The sequence below is a fragment of the Cydia pomonella genome, chromosome 20 (genome assembly GCF_033807575.1).
Source record: "Cydia pomonella isolate Wapato2018A chromosome 20, ilCydPomo1, whole genome shotgun sequence".
Lineage (NCBI taxonomy): Eukaryota > Metazoa > Arthropoda > Insecta > Lepidoptera > Tortricidae > Cydia > Cydia pomonella.
The window spans coordinates 8,017,677-8,040,759 of NC_084722.1; the positions used below are offsets into that span (position 1 = coordinate 8,017,677).

Below are 23,083 nucleotides of genomic sequence, written 5' to 3' on the forward strand. Positions count from 1 at the left end.
AGTTAAAGGGTTAGGATTAACGGAGTAAAAGTCTTGGTATTAAGAGATCTGTACCCCTAGTGTAAATAAATTCGATTTCGAAACGTGACGTACGCGTTTGCGTTTAGTCTCATTTTGTATTGGATTTAGAAAGAGCACGCCAAGCGGGACGTTTTGAAAACTCAAAATCCTATACAAAATGAGACTTAACGCAAACGCGTTCGTCACGCTATGATGTCTATTAAATTTACACTAGGGGTACTGATGACTTTTTAGTGTGAAAACTATAGGTGCATGTTAGTCTTGGCAACACTTTACATGAAATGTTTTTGGTGGGATATATATTCAGCGGCGAAGACCAGAGAAGGCTATTACTTATTTACGTCGGGGCAAGCGCTCAGAATTAGTTGGAAATTCGACAATTATTAAATAAATTATGTAAATAATTGCTTCCCCCCATGATTGGAACTTACAGTCACAAAGTCTATTATAATCTTTTCCTTACATTTTTAGTCATACCTCGTCTTTATTTTAAATAGTAGGTACACGTCAAGTTATTTAGGTATTGTCCAATTAGTACATAACAATTAAGGCATTGTTTCTCTAATAATTTTAATAATTGATCAATGCATTTGCAAATTGAATTTTCGAGAAGTTTCATTGTTGACTCGTTCTTCTAATTCCGACTCGACAAGTGAACGCTTTCAGAATAGTTGTTTTGAACCCGAGTTTCTAAATATACAATTACGATACAAGAGTTCGCCATTTCACTTTGACTGTTAGTCATATTGGGGTTTTAGTACTTTGATCACAGCCAGCAGGTATAATTTATTGCTGTAAAATGGGGTCACTTTACGCAACCATACAATCCAAGTTACACTCATATTTTAAGACTGTCTGAAATAAAATGGAAATTGACATGAACTTTCAAGTATCATAATTATATCTATGTATGTCACTCATGTTTGTTGAGAAATTGTAATACATACGGCCCGATTCGAACTCTGCACCAACTAACCACAAATTTAATTTTACTTTATCTATATTCCAGTTCACATCTTCACAGACATCCTTTTCTGATATTTCTGTCTCTTATTAAAACCAGTATCGAGTTACAAAGAAAAAACTTCAGCATTCTGACCATGTGTCACAAAGAAAGATGCAAGTTTTGTTCGGCAAAGTTGTGTCTTTGCGTTCAAAAACTTCTTTCCCTTTGTTATAGTTTAGTTTTCTTACATTTTTTTTTTGCTGCCACGATACTTGGGACGAAAGTTAGCAGAAACCACTTTCAAGGCTACCTTGTAAGTAAATAAGATAGGATATTGAGATTTTATTAAACTTGCTCCCTATAAAGTTCTATTAAAACGGAATTAAGCTATATTGACATCGGAAAGTCGTTAATAAGTTTGATTAAATGTTTAATATTTCGCGAAAATTCTAGACTGAAAATGTGTTTTTGGTACTATCCGACATAATTTAGACAGAGGCCAACAAATTACTACATAGATGAAGCATTAAAGACATTAAAACAATTTAACTTTAAATAGAAATCAAGAAAACTTTTCATATGTTTTTTTTTTTGTTTTCAGTTACCAAAGAAAAAAAGTTATATCTAAAAAATGTGAGCGTCGCTCGCTACATTAAAGTTGCATCTATGTTCATTAGACTGTATTCATAAAAATTTAGCTACATAAAAATAGTAGACGCAATTCAGCTCGTGGTTTACATGTATATCACTTAATAATGCAGAGTTTCTGAAAGGTAGATGAACTTGGGCTTAAATGAATTTTGCGTTATTTTAATCAAATCTACCTATATACTTAATAAATTGAATTGTTTTTACTAGAAATACATATATAAGTAACTATGGATATTACGGATTTTTTGTTAAAACCAAATTTCATATTTCGAGTAAACACGTGTGAGATAATCTAGAAACTTTAAATAAACAGGCCCCGCAGAATAATTACCAAAAACATATATTTTATTCTAAAATAATAATACGTAAGGCGAAATGAAAATCTATTCTAATAGATACACTGCAGGCAGAACTATGCATGTTTTTGTACCATATCTTTAAAACCAACTTAAATTTTCACCCAACCAAATCTAAAACTCGACCAAATACTTAGTAAATTTCCGACTTTTGTATGTGAGTTAATCCCAAGTCAAACGTAAAGTTACATTTGTAGAACCATGCAGTTGCTACAAAAGAATTTTCTCGGGGCTAAGTCTATTCCTCTGGTCATTACTCTTTGTAACTGTTACATAAAGGATGTTAGGTCTCAGGGTAACATTGTTTTAAAGCGAGGCTAATCCTTGAGACTAGGTTTAGTATGTATAATGTCGGTTTAATTATCTTGGTTACGGAGACTATTTGTACTGTGTTTAACTTTAAGTGTAAAAAAATAGTCATAGGATAGTCTTATAAACTTTGCACTCTATACACTTATCACTGTAATTACTTATCTTTCTATACTCTATTGACTTATAGATACACGAGCCGTTTTTTAAACACATTTATTAGTTAACCATGTATAATTTGAAAACCCAATAGGTTACAAACGAAACAAACAATCTCTAGCTTCATCGTCATTTCATTAAAAAAACTATAATTTTAAAGCTTTAATTACCTTTCGACTTCCGACCTAGCGAGACTAACCAAGTGCTTGGTTGGTCGGTAGTTTAATGAATCAAGTGCAATATGCGAAACTCAATACTAGTTTTTATTTACATTTATTTTTCAATAAAACATATTTTCACATTTTGTTTTACCATTTTGTCCGATTGATTGATTTATAGATCGATGCCAAACTCCAGCTTTCTAGTACAGTCAGCGAAGAAAGTGGTTTACCACTTTTCGACTCTATTACTTGACAAATAGAGTCGAAAAGTGATAAACCACTTTCTTGGCTGACTGTACTAGCACTAACGATCACGGAGCAAAGACATGTTTCTAGGATTAGCTACTTCTTTTTAATCTTGCCAACAAGTAAAAAACCTTAATATCACTACCATCATCTATTTATCTCTCTCAGGTGCTTTAAGGTTAGCTGGAAGAGATCCCTTAAAGGGGCATGTTGCCTTTGTACACATTTAATGTACCTATTCGCTATTTGTCCTGTACTTGTTTTGTGCAATAAAATGTTTTACTACTACTACTATTACTTACTGATTATAGTAATTTCTAACATTATATAATTTATACAAAGTGATTACAATCCACATACATACAATATAAAGGTATGTAAATGAGATTCATATTTTGTTCAAAACCCATAGCGTACGTATGGGTTCATAAACCTTCTTAGATCTTTGTAGTAGAAATATAAAAACTTCGAAACGCTCGTAGGATGATTTATAAAAAAAACAAGTATATTCCATTTTCATGACTGAGTATTTTAATAAACTCGAAAATGTTGATCATGTACTGCCAACAAAATCCAATAGTTGAAAAGTTAGTATGTAACAACACGAATGCAGTGACGCCGAATGTGCAATATAAACTGTTTAAAACCTAAACGACACAACTACCTTGTATGTCGCATTTAATATGTAGTCCTATTTGAAAAATACAAGGTCGTTTATTCAACAACGTTACACAAGATAAGAGATTGCGTGGACTACCATCGGCAACCATAAAGCGAGCTGTGCCGTGGAAAAATCGCTCATATTTTCTGCAGTGACAAACACGTTGTGTTGCTCAGATAACATTTTAAAATATTCGTTATAGCTTTTATCAAAATGTTTTGGCACACGCAAGTTTGTTTAGTTTTTATTTTCATTGTTAACGCTTGTTTTTGAGTGCTTCAATGTACAAGGAAAATTGTTCAGAATATTTGGTACTATTTTCTGCTCCAACCTAAACGGTAAGTTTAGTTTTTAAAATGTCAGCAAGAAGATATTTTTTGCATCATTTAAAATACACGTATTTTTCTTCGTTATTAAGTTCTATTTTCATTAAACTTTATATCAAAACAAAAACCAAAAACCTTTAAAATCTAGAATCAATGTTTGACATGTTTTTCATATTCTGATTTTTGCGTAAAATACATAAAATAAATAATATCATTAAAACTGTGAACATAGAATATAACTATATAAATAAATAGCATACGAGCTGACCATTTTACACATTGGTTTCTTATTAAACACACATCAAACATCAGACAAACGTGATCAATCACTATCTATCTTAACAATATAAGGAAAACTAAACATACCTTGATAGGTATGTTTAGTTTCCTTCTCTCTGAATCTTTTCTGCATCGGAGTTCTTGACACAAAACCTGATAATATGACTTAAGGGTTCTGTTAGTTTATTTATGGGTTGCATAGTAGATCATTAATATTGCAATTTTCATTCCACCAACCCATGCTTCCCGCGTGCTCGACACGCGACAGTTACATAGTGCCGAGCCGTCAGTGATGCACGACGACAGGAGAGACAAGTGTCGTGTCGCTCGCTTGCATAATCTTTGCAAAGAGAAGCCAAACAACTGTATACACCTAAACACTTCATGGTATCTGATAAACTAGATCTGAGCGGCTCAGGATCTTTTCATAATATTAAATAAGAAATAGGAGGCGTTAGAGTAGAAAAAGTTACAAATAATTTTTCAGATAAGATAAAATGAAATTGAATATTATACATATTTATCTTAACTTGAAGGACAATTGTCCTTCTACGTATATTCTCAAAGTCAAATTATAAATAGACATTAGGTAACATTAATGCGCTTCTAAGACTGGTTGTCCAACCTACCTACATAAAAGCTAGGGTAGGTATCGAATTGATATACATGAGAACATGTAAATATTATACACCGTGGGCTCGAGTAACCTGACAGATTTTAACCACACATACCTTATTATTATTGGGGTTTTTGAGCCTTTGAATGCCACGTCGACCAGGTAGTGATCTATTGTGACAGCCCTTTAAAGTTCATTGCTGATGCCCGTTGAATCCAGGAAATTCCAGATTCTCTGGGCCGTAATGTTCTGTACCTCATAGGGCTGTAATACGTGCCGCCCTAAGTGGGTACTTCTTTTTGACATTAGTGGTCCACAGGAACAGAGAATGTGCATTGCAGTCTCCTCTGACTCCTTGCAGAACCTGCATGTCGCATCTTGTTTCTTCCCAGTTTGAAACGTTCAACTTACAGTGACCAGTCAATATTCTGGTCACCGCGCAGGTTTTGTGTCTTTTGAGCTCTAAAAGCTCCTTAGCAAATTTGTTGTTGAACCCTTTGATTAGAGCTTTCGAGTGTTCTTGTCTTTTGACGAACTTCCACCAATCGATTGCTCTTGTTTTCTCTAAGTTGCTGAGCAGAGAATATGCATCCCGTTTTGTAAATCCATAGAACGGTTCTGGGCTGACCAGGGGTGTGTCTGCGCCCTTTCTAGCAAGTTCGTCCACTTCTTCGTTTCCGTTAATGTCGGTGTGCCCTGGTACCCATCTAAGTATCATACCGTACCTTAGGTCATAAGGAGCTAAAAAATGTTATAAGATTTCTGAAAAAAAAAGTCAAAAATAGTTGTGTGTGTGTTTTCTGTACACAACACGTTATTTATTTTTAAATATTAGCGTATAAAATACATTAAAAAGAAAAAGTAAAGTTTTTTTTTTATTTTACAGATAAATTTTGCGAGTTTCCATTAAAATTTTAATGGTCTGTAGGTATGTTTAAACTAAGTCACGTAGCGGCAGCGACGCAACCAAAAAGATGTTTTTCACTGAGTCATCACGGAAACAAAAAACAGAAAAACAAGACCGCTTTTGGAAGACTTTTTACGACATTTTAGTCTTTAAATGCGGCCAAGAATACACCTTCAAAATCTGTCTGGTTATTCGAGCCCACAGTTTATAGGTATAAATAAAGCTGATTAATTTTCGCTCCCGGTGGTATCATGAGACGAAACAAAGAGGCCACTGACTTGGATTTTCAAAGTTATTAGTACTGTCCACTTATTTAGTAAATACAACGGAAACCCTACAGACTTGTTTACTCTCGATAGTGACGTAGGTAACTGGATATAAGATAAAGAACATAAAAATATATAATATATGTCAGCAAAAACAAAAGAGAAGAAATTTGTAAACGTCCGGCTCATAGTCGAATATACAATATTATCATATATATATATGCACGACCTCGTTACTATAAATAAAAGTCAGAGCAAAGAGTACAATCCAGATCTAAAAATACTACAATTTCCCCCAAAAAAAGTACACCAAAAATCTTCTAGGAATGAGTGATTTTAAGTTTAAGAAGACTATAAATGCACTATTGTTACAGATTACGAAAATGGAATCAACAATAAGGAATCAATTAATAACATTTCACTCTGACACCCTACATGCTGTTAAAACGGTTTTTAAATTGGAAAGCCCGGGAAGGATGGATGAAGCAGTCGATTTGCTTCAAGAATGGATCTTGAAACAGACACATTTTATCAAAAAGATATATCGTGAGTTTTTGTTCACAAATTATTATACTTTTACAACTAAATTTAAAACTAAGCACTAACATTTTTGATGTGTATGTAGAAATGTTTGACTCAACAAATTTATTCGTAATTTAACTGATCTAATGATGTATTTATAAATAAATGATGGTACTTATGTACGTTCAGAGTTTGTAAGTATGAAGTAATTTTTACTTGACTTCTAACCAAAACGAAAAGTTGTTTAAGAAAGATAATCCTTTTCATTGAAGAACACTGACATTTTGATATTATTTTGAGAGCATTGTGACCGACCTGTAGTTTCAAGGACCAAGTAAGTCCTAGGGTTGACTCCTCAGCTTCGTAATGTGTTTATAGTATCGGGTCTTAACTAAGAGCACTAGTCAATACCGAACTTGACTTGGCAAACTTAGGAGTGCCTCCATTTTCTTGGTTTGTTTTCATCTTACAATTCTTTAAAATATAAATCAGATTTTAAAGAATTCGTAAAAAAGATAAGTTCCATGTTTTATTTTGTTGAGTTCTATATACAACGTATTACACCGGCCATTGAAAGTGGGGTAGGTACACGTTGTATATGTAGGTCATGCTGAGCAACTTTTACTTTGAGACCAACCCCAAAATCGCGTTAAAAAAATGGACTCTCCCATACAAGATATCAAAATCAGCCAATCAATTTGTAGGAGAGAGTTTTTTTTTCGCGTTATCTGGGTTGAATCCATAGTAAAGTAGTAGTATTTCTTTTAGTTTTAAACGCACCGCCTACAATCTTTTCTGCTTTGCCCTAAGGTTGACTGGTAGAGAATGCCTCATGGCATTAAGTTCGCCTTTTGTACATTAAGTTTTTCTTTTGTACAATAAAGTTTTAAATAAATAAATAATAAATAAAAGTTGCTCAATGTGACGTATACAACGTGTACGCACCCCACTTTTAGTGGCTCGTATAACACGTTGTATATATTTCTATTCCATGTTAAAATTATAATTATAACACTGATTCGAGAAACTATTGAAGGATCCAGAAAGAAAAGGATGACGCTTAACTTTACGAAATTAAAAGGTGAATAAACTTTTTTGTTGCAGCTCGAATTTATTTAGAATCCATATTAATTTCAAGTAAAGGATCAGTAGAAATTGCTAAGAGACGAATTGAAAAAATGTGTACTATGAGGACGTTTTCACCACAATTATTTGACAAGACCGACGCAAAAAACGACTTAATGGAACTGCACGACATTATGTTAGTATCTTTGTCTATTCCTCTACTGTTATCTGTCATTTTATACGTGAACACTAATATAGGAACATACATAAAAGGTTTAAAGAAAAGTCTATATTGATTATTCCTCATACTCGTAACAGCACTTGTGCTTTAAAATCACTAAAACGATACTGGAATTTATGGCTACCAACCTAACCTAATCAATATTAATAGTTTTCAAACTAAGTGCATTGCTGCCAACTTACAGAAACATTTTTTTTTAATATCATCATCGTCTAGTGAAGCAATTAATGTTAAAAAATAAATACGCAAATAAATATAACAATCCACCACCGAAAGTATAAAACTCGACACGTGTTTCGCCTCTCTACGAGGCATCCTCAGGAGATGTTGACGGTCCGAAGTCCGACGATTGAATGAGCTGTCTAGAATGGTCAGCCATATTTATACCTTAGCCTCTATTGTGCAAGCGCGAGTGTGATGAAAAATAACGGCCTAACGAACAGTCTTCGTATTAACGAACAGTTGAATGTTCAGTTGCGTCGTCCACGTTATTACGATTTTTTTCATCTCACTCGCGCTTGAAAAGTAGAATAAAAATACGCCAGTAAGTATAACGGGTTAGCACTGAATAACTAGCACGTTATCTTTTCGCGGATTAGCAAAGAAATATTTTGTGTTTTAATTTAAAGAGAAATATGATTTGATGCATTCGGCCGACAAGCCGGCCGTCCCAGCGCCGATTAGTCGGCTAGTTGGCTAGTCGGTACATCACTAATACGCATCCAATACGGGCACTTAGCTCCCTATACAGTCTATAGGCGGCGTTATAATCAAAAAGTAATTTAAGCTGGTAAATTATAGATGTGCTTCTTTTCCCTATATACTCGATACGAAGCACACGCCTTTTGTTTCTGACTCCCTCAAGATCCTCCGACATCCGCCCACGTGCCAATACTAACGTGAAAATAGATACATAATTAACTTACCTATTCTTGAAACTCAACTATGCTTGTACTATGTACATGAGTTACATTATTTTGTGCTAGTAATTTACACACATTTTATTATTTAGATTGTTTTGAAATCTCCAAGAAAGAAAAACTTCGGGATTTAAATGAATGAAATCACAACTTTTTTTGGAATTGATCCTAAAAAAATGGTATTCAGTATGCCGATAGGTATGTAAGTTTACCGGTTCAGAATTTAGGTCAGTATTTTTTTTCTTTTCCAGAAAGACGATAAATTTACCAAAACTAACGGAGGATCACTACAGAATTACTTTAATAAAGATAACGGCCAAACCACTGCCACTACAATATAGTAATTTGGATTTTTTCAAGTTCATTATAATTGTACGTATTTAGATCATTTTTTTCTTGGAAATACTTACTCTACCTTCCGACGCTTGGAAAAAATCAGCTTGCATAAATATATACATATTGATTAGCTCTTATTATTGACAGGAGACTATCGAGTGTTTAGACATTGATTTTTTGAAAGTTGGTTCAGTAGTTTAAATATTATCAGCTCCGAGGAGATAAAATAGGTCTGATCTGATAGAAAATATCTCTGGGAAGTACAGTCACGCTCCGTGGTTGTTGAGCCATTACTCTCTAAACTGGACATTCAATAGAACAAGTATTGAACAACCAATTTAGCTAGGACCCTAATCATACATACATCAGACATATCAATCGCGGAGTGTGATAGTATCAACGACTGTTATTTCTTAGATAAGTGTCAAGGTTATCCCCAAAATATTTTACCCAGCGTTCTATATCACCAAACGGGTTATATCCGAATGAGCTGTTAAATAAATTTCAACCTTAATACTAAGAGTATCACAATACCGTTGCTCTAAGAAACGATATTGTTACTTTGGCATATGCCGGGACGGCTCTGCATTAATGAAATAAAGGTTTTGTTTATCAGTTAAACTATATGTTTATGTTTAATTAGCATAACTTTTAGCTTAGCACCCCTGCGTACATAATTGAATGAATGAATGAATAAAATACTTTACTGCGATAAAAATGTTATACATCATAAGATGGTAGGAACATTATTATTGAGTAGCAATACATGTTTAGACACAAAATCGTAATAATCGTAGTAATCGTTTTGTATCTCAATCGGAATGTAACATCGAACGATAACGATTTTAATTCATTAGAAAGCGCTGTTTATCTTTTGGAATCCCAATTACATAGTTTATGCCCTGAAAGAAATATTTTCCATTTTTTTTTCAGTTAGCTGAATATATAAAGCTACACGACTATTGCCAAGGATTCACAATCATTTTGGACCACAGAGATGCAAATGTCATGGATTTTGTGACAAGAACAAATCTTTATGAGTTACAAAACGTTATATCACTTTTAACGGTACGTAAAAATATATTATGTTCTGCAAAAATAAGAGGATGTCTGTGACGTATTTTTTATATAAGTATAAAGATCACATATTTTAGCATTACGCCTCTTTATATATATTATTTTGGTAAGTACTTATGTAATTTTTAAAAGAAAACGAATCTTACTCTACTTACTACCTACTTATCTACCAAGAAACCTTCTTCTTCTTCAGTCGGTCCCTCAATGCTGAGGATCGTGACATACTCTCCTTCTGTTGAAGACCAAATTCCTCCATAGGCTTCTATTCCTCGCCAAGCGCATGACCTCGAAAGAAACCACCATACGCTTATTTATTTTTCAGGAAGGTTACGGGATCCGAATGAAAGGTCTTCACATCATCTCTTCTTCAAAGGTTGTCGATACACTAGTAATCATCTTCAAACAGGTGTTTAGCGCGAAATTGGCCACGCGCATACATGTTCATAAAACAATTGAAACTTTGTTCGAATTCGTGCCAAAATCATTGTTGCCTGAGGATTTAGGAGGAGATGAAAGGTCAATCTCGACATTATATGGTAAGACGCGTGCATTGTATATCGATTTGAAGTTTCATACTCCAATCATTTTACTTATACTGTTCGACTAAATTCATACCTAAGATCAAAATACTTATATGAAATACAGTGAATAAATCAAGAAGACATAAGTTGAATACATGACTTCAATGAAAGTGATACGTGACATTTTTATACGTGTATTATTTATATACGTGTTTTATTTTACAGTAAAGATACATATATGATTAAAATTAATAATAAAAACTATAAGGAAACTAAAACAAGATATGACTAAAACGACTTTTATTTTACTTAAAAAGAAACATGACAAGCACAATTACAGAGTAAATTAACTATGAAGGCGAACTTAACCCTATGTGGGATCCCTTCTAGTTAACCTTTGAGGAAATGAGTAGAAACCAAGTAACGACGACAAACAAAGATAAAAATGTACAACCACTAAAAGTAATTAAATGCAAGATTTGAATACATATTGTTAAAAATATACATAAATATTTAGAAACAAAACAATATATTAAATAATTCTATTGTTTTCGACACCCAAAGGTTGTCTAGAAGACATCACTTTTAAGCGATAAGACCGCCTACTGTCACCTTTATCCAATTGTCTTTGTTTGTTTCTGTACATTTATTATAAACTATGTGAGGTGTACAATTAAAGAGTATTGTTTTGTAAATAGAAAACTGTGTCTATGAAATAATTTTAGGCTTTTAAGATTGTTATTATTGTATGTATGTGTGACCTTAAATATGATCAGGAACATACTGTTAAAATCACTCGCAATGCTCACGAGCACCGTGTATTTTTATGGGTATTAGCTACCTGATAATAAATGATATAATATTATTTATTTATATTTTCAATTAGTAAAGTGCATAATAATTATAACAAAAGTAAAAATAACAAATACTCAATACATTAATATAAATAATAACTACGATCGTATGGTTTCAGACGAATGGCTACAAGAGCTGTCAACCGAAGACCATATCAATTACATGAACATGATGCGAGGAGCATGCACCAATGAGAAACTCAGGCTCATAGATCACCTCGACGAGAACCTGGGTCTCTCTGGAACATTTAGGGCACTAGCTTTTGATTAAAAATTGTTTGATTTGAAAACACATTCGTTACAATCTACAACGGAATAAGATTATTTCACATGCATTGTACATGACTCTCAAAGAATGAAAATATTATAGGTACTCGTGAGTTATTTGTATAGATCTATTATCAATCCGGTATATAAAATAAAGATTTTTATTATTTAAACTTCAGTCTTTTTCTTCCATGAAATACAATTACGCAACAATCAATCTAGGTGATAAATTATGTTCATCTTCTGTTATTTGGTAATGGTGACGTCTCAACTACTAACAATTCGTGAGGTGACAATATGTTTGTGTACATTTGGTTCGCAGGAGAACTAAACGAAGCAAAAAAAAATCGGAACGTTTTATATTTAGGATAGATTCAAATTATTTATATTTTTCTATTAGTACCATACAAACATTTTTAATATAGTGATAATTATGAAATAGAAGCATTTTTGATATTGCCATATATCCATTTTCTATGAGTAAATAATAAACGTACAATGTAGGCCATGACACGTTTTTGGATAATTATGTCAAAACTTATGTAATAATTTTTTGTTAAGTGTAAATTATTCTAGTAAAATGCGAATATAGCACAACATTTTTGAAAAATATAATTATATATTTTTTTTACCGATTGGTGTAACTTATAGCATATTTTTTGATATAATAGAAATCATTAAACAACTAATTTTACTCAAAGATGGATATGGCAAACGTATTCTCAGCCAAAAAACCATTAATACAAAATTGAAAACGGTAGGACCTTATTATTTTGTAACATTTGTATTCACCAAATACCTAATCGTTGTCAGTCGGCTGAAAAAAAGACCTCAACCAAATGTCACTCAGGGGAATAATCAGTTCTCCCCTACAGGTTCCCCTTAAGCCCTGAAATTGCAGATATCATATTACTTATTAAGACACGCTACTCAAAAAAACATGTCTGAAAAAACGACCGGTGTGGCCTAGTTATCCTGCCTATGAAGCTGATAGTCCCGGGTTCGAATCCTGGTAAAGGCATTCATTTGTGTGATGAACACAGATGTTCGTTCCTGAGTAATCGGTGTTTTCTATGTATATTCGTATGTATACCGTCGTCTAGTATGCATAGAAAAACTTTACTTATTTATTTATGTTCAAGAATCATCTTTATCGCAAGTTTGATAACTTTTCCACCGCCATTTTGCTAACATGTAAATTGTATAGGTACTCGTAATCTCGTTTTTTCGAGTTCAAGGGAAAACAATGGAGCAAGAGTGATTGCAATAAAAAATACTTGATAAATAATTATGTTGGAAAGCACATCCTCATCGGGCTATACCGAGGGTCCTGGCGTCTTTTTCTTGCATACCGGATTTTTGAATTCTTCCATTTGTGTCCCTTACCGTCATTTAATTAGTACATTGATTTGGACAAATTATAACAGAAGTACGTGAAACATTCATACATTCACAATGCGGTCAGCAGACAAGTAAGGGAGAAATACAGCACTATTTCAACCTCGAAAATTAAAGTCATAAAATATTCTACTATTGAATAATTTTTTGATCACATCATCTCCACCTTCGTAATTGTAATTAATGATACAGATGAAAGTATTAGTTTTTTTAAGTGATATATCTGTTAGCAGCTACGTATTATTTAATCTATGTCAGCACAATCGTACCCCTCTTCCATCCGCGTTTGTCGCATAATTGGTTTCGAAAATTCCCGGAATTTCCGATGAGAATTGATGGATTGTTTCCTGCAAGTTTGTCTTTGGTAAATTGTTAATTATGGTAATGCCGGGCAGACATTAAATTTATTTATAAAGGGATAAAATCGTAGGTACCTGATTAATATACAAATTGTATTGTGGTGACGACTTAATGGACCAAGAGCGCACGCTTTGAAAAAAAGGTATTAGTAGACGAATAAAAAAGTGATTCCCATAATTCCTATTGTTGATGCACTAATATTATTTTAACTTGTATACGTTCTTTCATATTAAATGTAATAACCTCAACAAAATGCTTGACCGTGCGTTTGCTTATTTGTGCATTTATAAATCAATCTTCTCATTTATCTCCAGGGGCCCCATTTCTCAAACGGTATTAGACTAATATTGTTACACGAACTGTCAAATCATATGGGTCACCATGGCAACACACGAATAATATTAGACTAATACCGTTCGATAAATGGGCCCCATGATAACACACTAATCAAATTAGCCTATTATTGGGCCCATTTTTCGAATGGTATTAGTCTAATAATAGTAGTGTGTTGCCATGGTAACCCATACGAATTGACAGTTCGTGGATTAATATTATTAGTCTAATACCGTTTGAGAAATAGGCCCTTATTCTTCGAGAAATGGGCACATGGTTCGCGAAATAGGCCCCAAAACTAAACGACAGCGGATAATTGTAGTTTTCTGTAAATTTAGAATTTTGGATTCGAAAATGGGTTTTACCTTCCCAAAGGGCACTAAATTTTTTTTTTTGTGGATCATACATATAATTCATTGCTCTAATTAAGCTGTATAAAAAGTTTTATACAAGTTGTGTGAAAGTCCACAACAACAGATACCATTTATTCATTTTTTTTTTTTGTAAATCTATCATCCCGTTGAATATTGGCCAGCGGCTGTTAACGTAACATTTTATAATACAAAAACATCAATTCACATTTATTCCATTCTCGGATATTTCATAATGAATTATGACTGACATGACACTTTTATTTATTGCAAAGTTTAAAATTACTCGATTTGCATTTTTCGATATCGGCACTCGATAAAAAATGTGCAGAGTAAAACTAAAACTAATTTTTCACGGTTTCTGAAATAAAATCTAGATCAGTGTGGGCCGACATAACAATTATTTTGCCCAGTCATGCTGAAAATTAGAGATAAGTATGCTCAAGGCTTGTCGAGGCTCGTTTCCAGTCTTGGCCAATTACTTGGCCCCAGTACTTGTCCGGTACATAAATACTACACTTGGGTAAAATGAAGAGTCTCACAGAGTCATTAACGCAAGTCACAACCGCTGAACTCGTCTTGAGTAGGTGTATTGCACTTAGTCACTTCCATTTTTAAATGTATTACGGAGATCTTCAATGTTTTTATTGTATGTGTTAGCGAATGGTGGGTAAACAATGTAAACATTGTATTTCATGATTGAAAGTTGAGGGTATAATTGAAATCATTTGAGTTTAGTGATTAACTGCTTCTAATGTTCATAGATTATGATTATACAAGTTTAGTTGGATATGTATTTTGATCTAATTAAATATTAAACTTAATGTATATAAATAGCTTAGAAGTATTTACAAGCAAAGGTTAATGTCGTTAATGTAAAATAAAGATCAATATAGAAATGTTTTATCTTGTTGGCAACATTGGTTGTCTTTGTTCAATTGAAATGAATTGATTACTTACTGGTCGCTGATAAAAATAGCTTCTAAGTGTTGCTGAATAAATTATCAAGTACTTTAAATATAAAGTGTGGTGATTATTTACGATTCCTGTGGTTCCCGTAGTACGGTTATCGTACAAATCAGAAGTGACGATCCTGGAAAAGCAACCTACGTCGCCTGGAACCGAGGTATTTGACCCCGAGTGAAGGTCAGTGATGACAATTTTATATAATTGGTGATTTGTGCTTATTTTATGATTTGATCATTGTTGGTGCCTAGAATAGTGAAGTGATAAACATAAAATACTTAAACTTTAGACGTCGATTAACCGTTTAATTTTTAACGTTCATAATGAAGCCGTTACGTAATGAAATCGTTGCAAAGAGGAATTTATATGTGTTTATTATATTAGTTACGTGAGTTTATACAAAGACACCTTAGTTCAAGTAAAGATACGTGAGAACAATAGTAGTTAATTAGTAATAAAACAAGTTTGGTTAATTATTATTGTACAAAATAATTGGTTTTAGTATAGCCGTTTATGCAATTAGATGATTTATGTTATGTATTGTGTACTTCCTAATAAGTTTAGTAATTACTAGTTGATAGTTGACTTATCGTAGGTATCATATTGTGAAGTACAGACAGAATTATTAACCATGGGATCAGATAGGGCTTCTAGATCACGTAAGCGTCGCTCTAAACATCAGCGGCGTTATTCAAATTCTTCTGGTCGAAGCATATCTAAGTCATCATCACGTAGTTCGACATATTCGCCGCCGCGCGACATAAGAAACAAAGAAAACATCGCCATCGCAAAAGTAAACAAAGGGATGCTCTGACGAACAAACCCGAAGGTTATCGTAGTCTAGGGCCTAAAAGTTCTACACCGCCGTTAGCTTCAAAAGGTAATTCCAGTAATGATCATCCGTCTAGGAATCTGTTTGCGAGTATTGCTGTGGCGAATCAAACCAGTACAGGCAGTATGTCAGTGGGAAATATTTTGCCGGGTCATGCGTATACTGCACATATTAACGTAGTGCCTGAGTTTGACCCTAACGATGGTGCTCAAAATATCGAGTGCTGGATTCACAAGGTCAACGAGTGCGCTCAAATATATTCGTGGACGGATACTCAGACGTGTCATTATGCTCTACCTAAGCTGTCTGGTTTGGCAAAGCGTTGGTATCAAGGACTGCCATCCCTTTTATACACTTGGCCGCAATGGATGGAAAAATTAAAATTAGCTTTTCCCTCAAACGAAAATTATGGCGATCTTTTGCAACGAATGCTCAATGTGCGTTGTAAAGTCGGGCAACCACTAGACGTATACTATTACGAAAAAATGATATTGATTAATAAATGTGACATAACAGGCCGTAAAGCCGTAGGATGTTTAGTACACGGAATAGATGACAAGTTTGTCAGGATGAGTGCAAATTCGTGCCGTTTTGAGGAACCGGAACAATTATTCTCATACTTACGAACGTTGTCTCAGAATGATAGTTATTTAATGTCACAAAAACGCAGTAAACCTTGGAACAAAGATCCACGGTCTACTCAAAACGCCACGAATACAGCAACAAGTAACGAGCCAGTTAAACCAGAAATAGTTTGCTATAACTGTGGAGAGATCGGTCACATTCGCTCCAAATGTACAAAACCTATGAAGAAGTGTAGTATTTGCCGTAGGGTGGGGCACGTGGCTAATGATTGTCGTAATAAGACTACTTTAGGGTCATCGACCAATACTAACAACAGCAGCTTGTTGCAACTGCCTGCAGCATCTGACAATAACGACGTAAGACGTATTGAAACAAATGAAACACCCGATGTTCAAATAGTAGAATCCGGAAGCGAGAAGTACTATAAGCAAGTTAAGCTTGAAGGCATAGTTACGCCTGCTTTCATTGATTTCGGAAGTGCACGCACTTTGATTAGGGAAAGTTATGCGAAACAAATATTTGGATCATGGGAACGCCCTGACAATATGGGAAATTTAAGAGGTTTTGGTAATGGGATCGTGCGACCCTTGGGTTCTGTGAATGGCACTCTAAGTGTAGATGAGGTAGAAAGTCCAGTCGATTTTATTGTCGTACCCGACCATCACATGCCAAGCGAAATTATGATAGGCCGCACTTTTACGGAATTACCGGACATCGTGGTTATAAAAACTCCAAAACATTTAACTTTCTATAGAGCTCCTGGGGAAGGATGTGTTTTACCTAACACAAAATACACTTTAAATACAGCTGTTGACGTGACGATCGCGGCGAGTTGTACCTCACCTATAGAAGTGAGTACAACAACAAATTTTACTGGGTCCCTTTATGTAGCTGCTACATTTTGCAATTCACAGCAAAAGGACTACATCATTTTACCGGGATTGTATAGTTTTCATGACAGCCACGGGTTCGTTATGGTTTCAAATCTGGCCGATGCGGAACTAAAGTTTGATAAAAATCAAGTATTAGCTAGAGGAAGTAGTTATGATGAAATTAACGAGCCAACAGTTAGGTTATTGTCAACCACAGATGAAAACGAGCAAGCATTGATAACAGAAGATGTCGTAATAGGGACGCAATTAAATGAAAATGAACGCGATGCATTTCATACGCTTTTGTCGAAATACCGCGATTGCTTCGCATTAGACTTATCCGAATTAGGAAAAACTGATCTGGTGGAGATGAATATTAAACTAAAGGATGATAATCCTGTAGTTTATAATCCTTACCGTATGTCCCTCAAAGAAAAAGAGCATTTATCAATAATTATAGAAGATCTTCTTAAAAACGGTATTATCAGAGAAAGTTCATCATCGTATGCAAGTCCAGTGTTATTAGTTAGCAAGAAAAATGGACAAAAACGTTTATGCGTTGATTATCGGGCGTTGAACCGTAAAACACTGAAAGATAAATATCCACTGCCACGCATTGAGGATAAATTAGATTGTCTTGGTGGCAACAATTTCTTCACCAGCCTCGATTTAGCTAGCGGATATTACCAAGTACCGATGGCTGAGGACAGTAAGCACTTGACAGCGTTTGTCACCCCGGACGGCCTCTACGAGTTCAATAGAATGCCGTTCGGTTTGGCAAACGCTCCAAGTGTCTTCCAGCGCGCAATAAACTCGATGGTAAATGGTGTTGGGCAAAAACTGGTTCTTGCGTACATGGATGATCTTTTAGTACCGTCAAAATCTGTTAAAGAGGGCCTGGAAAAGCTTGAAAGGGTATTTATTATGCTGCGTAACGCTAAGCTAACGTTGAACTTAAAGAAATGCGTGTTCTTTCAAGAAAAAATAGAATATCTCGGCTATGAAATTTCTAACGAGGGTATTAGGCCGGGTTCATTCAAAATCGATGCCGTTAAGAAGTTTCCCACTCCTAAAAACGTACACGAGGTCCGACAGTTTGTAGGATTAGCGAGTTACTTCCGTAAATTCGTTCGCAATTTCTCTGTGATAGCTAGACCTCTTACCATTCTTACGAAAAAGAACGAACCTTGGCGTTTCGAATCCAAACAATTAGAAGCGTTTAATCAATTGAAGGATATACTGGTCAGCAGACCTGTTTTGGCATTGTATGAGCCTCATGCACGTTTGGAGGTTCACACAGATGCGAGCAAGATGGGTCTTGGAGCCATTTTGTTGCAGGATGCTGGTCGGGGACTCCAACCCATAGCATTTTATAGTAGGCAGACGTCGCCTGAGGAACAAAAATTTCACGCCTATGAGTTGGAGACCCTGGCAGTCATAACTGCTCTGAACCGATTTAGAGTTTATTTGTTGGGTTGTTCGTTTAAATTAGTAACGGACTGCCATGCTATTCGTAGTACCATGACTAAGAAAGACTTAGTCCCTAGAGTGGCGAGATGGTGGATGGCGATGCAAGAGTTTGACTTTGCCATAGAATATCGAGCTGGCACAAAGATGACTCATGTAGACGCCCTGAGTCGAAACGCTATTGCAGCAGATAATCCACCATGTCGCGATGATGATTGTCACGTCTTTCACATAGTTGGTACAGAGTCAAATGTCACAGCTGATGATAAGTGGCTACAAACTATTCAACAGGCCGACCCCGAATTACAAAGAATAGTCCAAATTTTACAAGACCCCGAAACTAACACAACGGTAGATATTAAAAATAATTTTGTGTATAAAAATGATAGGCTATATCGTATGGTTAAAAAGGGTGAGGATGTGACTTTGCTGTGGGTTGTTCCAAAATCAGTTAGGTGGCAGATACTTAAAAGTCATCATGATGACGTTGGGCACTTTGGGTATGAAAAGACTTATGAAAGAATTCGCAATGTGTATTGGTTCAAAAAGATGCGCCGATTTGTCAAAAAATACTGTAATGCATGTTTACATTGCGCGTATAACAAAGTGCCCGGCGGCCCTAAAGAAGGCATGCTACACCCTATCCAAAAACCTGATAGACCGTTTCACACCTTACACGCAGATCATTGCGGTCCATTCCCACTAAGTAAACGGCGAAATGCTTACATCCTAGCAATAATTGATGCATTTACCAAATTCATATATATAAAACCTGTTAAAAATTGTAAGACTAGCACCACCATAAATGTCTTTGAAGAATATTTCAGCATATTTGCCGTACCGAGGCGTTTAATCACAGATAGGGGGACTAGTTTCACTAGCAACTCTTTTAAAAAATATATAAAGGATAAAGGATCTATTCACATACTTAACGCGGTTGCTAGTCCTCGCTCAAATGGGCAGATTGAACGCTACAATCGTTCTATTGTAGACGCACTTACATCAATGAATCATGGAAAACCTGATAATGAGTGGGACGTTTGTGTACCAAAAGTCCAATGGGGTCTTAACAATACTATCAATAAGGCCACTAATAAAACGCCATCTCAACTATTATTTAGCTTAAGCCCCATAGGCAGTTCTGATGGGGTAATGAATACGATAGTTTCCGAAGCTCAAGAGTATGAGAATCCTGATATAATGAGAGCAGAGGCTAATGAAAAGATGCGTATAGAACAAGAGAAACAAAAGGAGCGATTTGATAGCAAAAGAAAATGTCCACATAAATATAATGTAGGTGACCTTGTGCGAATTGAAAGGGAAATAGGTAACCCAACTGGTCAAAGTAAGAAATTGCAACCTAAATGTAGCGGGCCTTATAAAATTACCAAAGTTTTATGTAACGATAGGTATGAGGTTGAAGATACGCCTATTACTAAAAAGGCAGGAAAACCGATATACAAATCAGTATTTGCAGTAGATAAGATACATCCTTGGTTGGTTTTTGAAAATGATCCCATGGAGAGTGATTCTGACACAGAAAGTATTAAAGTGTAAAGTAAATTATTTGAATTAATTATCATTTAGAGTAATGATTGTATAACACATACGTATATATACTAATTAAATATTATTGTGTTAATGGATGGTTATACTGTAATGTAAATGTGTATTTAATTAAATTTAGCCCTTGGTGGCGATACTAGCCCTGGTGGCGTTACTAGCCCTCAGTGGCGTTACTAGCCCTCAGTGGCGTTACTAGCCCTGGTGGCGTTACTAGCCCTTGGTGGCGATACTAGCCCTGGTGGCGTTACTAGCCCTTGGTGGCGATACTAGCCCTGGTGGCCTTACTAGCCCTTGGTGGCGTTACTAGCCCTGGTGGCGTTACTAGCCCTTGGTGGCGTTACTAGCCCTGGTGGCGTTACTAGCCCTTGGTGGCGTTACTAGCCCTGGTGGCGTTGTTGGCCCTGAATGGCATCGAAAGGTAAGTGTGTTGGTGTGTTGTAATGAAAGCAAGTGCAGTATAAACTGGTTGATTTAAAGTGCATAATGTTAATTATCAAGTAAATGTATGTGATGATGTGTAATATTTGTGATTAACACTTATAAGATTGCTTTAAGATTATTTATGTTGAGAGATTAATATTTATTAATGTGATAACGAATGGTATGAATTGTTTTTGTGTATTCATAAATATATTTTTTAACACAATACCTACACGCGAGGACGCTAACGGTGTCAGAAAAGGCCGAATGTTAGCGAATGGTGGGTAAACAATGTAAACATTGTATTTCATGATTGAAAGTTGAGGGTATAATTGAAATCATTTGAGTTTAGTGATTAACTGCTTCTAATGTTCATAGATTATGATTATACAAGTTTAGTTGGATATGTATTTTGATCTAATTAAATATTAAACTTAATGTATATAAATAGCTTAGAAGTATTTACAAGCAAAGGTTAATGTCGTTAATGTAAAATAAAGATCAATATAGAAATGTTTTATCTTGTTGGCAACATTGGTTGTCTTTGTTCAATTGAAATGAATTGATTACTTACTGGTCGCTGATAAAAATAGCTTCTAAGTGTTGCTGAATAAATTATCAAGTACTTTAAATATAAAGTGTGGTGATTATTTACGATTCCTGTGGTTCCCGTAGTACGGTTATCGTACATATGTTACACGTAAATAAACGTGTCGTAAAGAGTTAACCATTACAACGTGCAGTAAAATATTCAGAGCTTTATTTAATATTAAAACTAAATAGTTTTAAGCTTTAAACTTTAATATCCGGACATACGCAACATCACAGGAGCCACTTAAACGTTGTCAACCCTTGAGAACCCTAAATACCCGCTTCTCGAAGAATCTCACGTTGTAACACAAAATAAATACCTCAGGAGGCAACTTATTCCACGTTCAACAAAAACAGTTAATAACGATTTATTTTCAATCCTAGTTTGGTACTGATTGTGTCTACCTTGAAACAAATTAACTACCTACATATTAATTTTAAACCCCTTGCTTAAGCTTTTTATTATGAGACTATATTGAGTTTAGAAATCAATTCATCTCAAAGTAGAGACAATGGTGTGTATTTGTTTTAGCATTTCAAAGAAATTGATTTGGCAAACCTACAGAAAAATTATGCAATTACCAAACCATTGACCTTAATTAAGTGCGACTTTAATGAAATAAGTTAACAAAATAAAAACCTTTTTTTAATTTAAATTACAAATTTTCGGTACAGGCAAAAGCTACAAACGTTTCAGTGTCAAGCGGAGCGTACTCTGTTTTCCCTAGTCTCCCCTCAAAACGCTGGCGCTCATTAAAGAGTGATTCCAGAAATACAATGCTTTTCGTTTGACCTTTGCTCAAAGGTCAGGTAGCCCGCCAGGTTGTTTGTATGATGGATTATGTTTAAGATGTCTGGAAAAGTGAAAAGGACTAGCTTAAATTGTAGATATTAGCGCTCAAGCGTGAACAAAGAAAGAAACGGTCTAAGAGGACAGGGTAAGACCCTTTTAAATTAAGGTAGGTAAATCAGACTTATTAATAAGATTTCGGAAAAGTTAATTTTAAATCAAACATACATTTTATTTATTTTCTGTACTGAAAATAAGAAAACTACTGTACAGAATGCGAACTTAATGCCATAAGGCATTCTCTACCCGTAAACTTTTAGGCAAAGCAGATAAGTTGTAAGCGATGAAAAAACATGTGGTATAGATGATACAATTAGGTACTGGTACGCACACAATCCAATCATAAGAAATACACAAACATAAACACACATATATATTATAAAATTAATATTGATACAAATACATATACTTACATATGAAATCAGATGAACTTATACAAAGCAGAAACACTAAAGATTTTCCAGTACTGCCAGCAAAGTGCTCACTTAAGGATTTTTTTAAAGCAAACCAAAACTATGTAAGACGTACACCTAAAACTATATAAGACGTACATAAGGCCTATTCTTGAATATGCTTACCAAATTTGGAGTGCATACTTTCAGAAGGATATCACTTTACTTGAAAAGGTGCAACGCAGGGCAACCAAGATGGTATATGGACTACGTAACAAACCATACGACCAAAGGCTTGCCAGTCTTGGTTTGACAACCCTGCAGCGAAGAAGACAGCGTGGTGACCTCATTGAAACTTTCAAGATCATACATG

The 23,083-nt window shown here is 34.8% G+C and overlaps 2 protein-coding genes across 5 annotated transcripts in view; one reads left to right on the plus strand and one right to left on the minus strand.

Moving 5' to 3' along the window:
- Nucleotides 1–23,083, minus strand: part of LOC133528972 (TWiK family of potassium channels protein 9-like) — a 485,578-nt gene that overhangs the window by 39,791 nt on the left and 422,704 nt on the right. The window lies entirely within an intron of this gene.
- Nucleotides 3,629–11,880, plus strand: LOC133529375 (uncharacterized). The gene is made up of 7 exons (XM_061867081.1): nucleotides 3,629–3,848; nucleotides 6,279–6,450; nucleotides 7,531–7,687; nucleotides 8,904–9,024; nucleotides 9,922–10,056; nucleotides 10,388–10,601; nucleotides 11,560–11,880. Exons 2-7 carry the CDS (start codon nucleotides 6,288–6,290, stop codon nucleotides 11,709–11,711), a joined length of 942 nt encoding a protein of 313 aa, XP_061723065.1. The 5' UTR covers nucleotides 3,629–3,848; nucleotides 6,279–6,287; the 3' UTR covers nucleotides 11,712–11,880.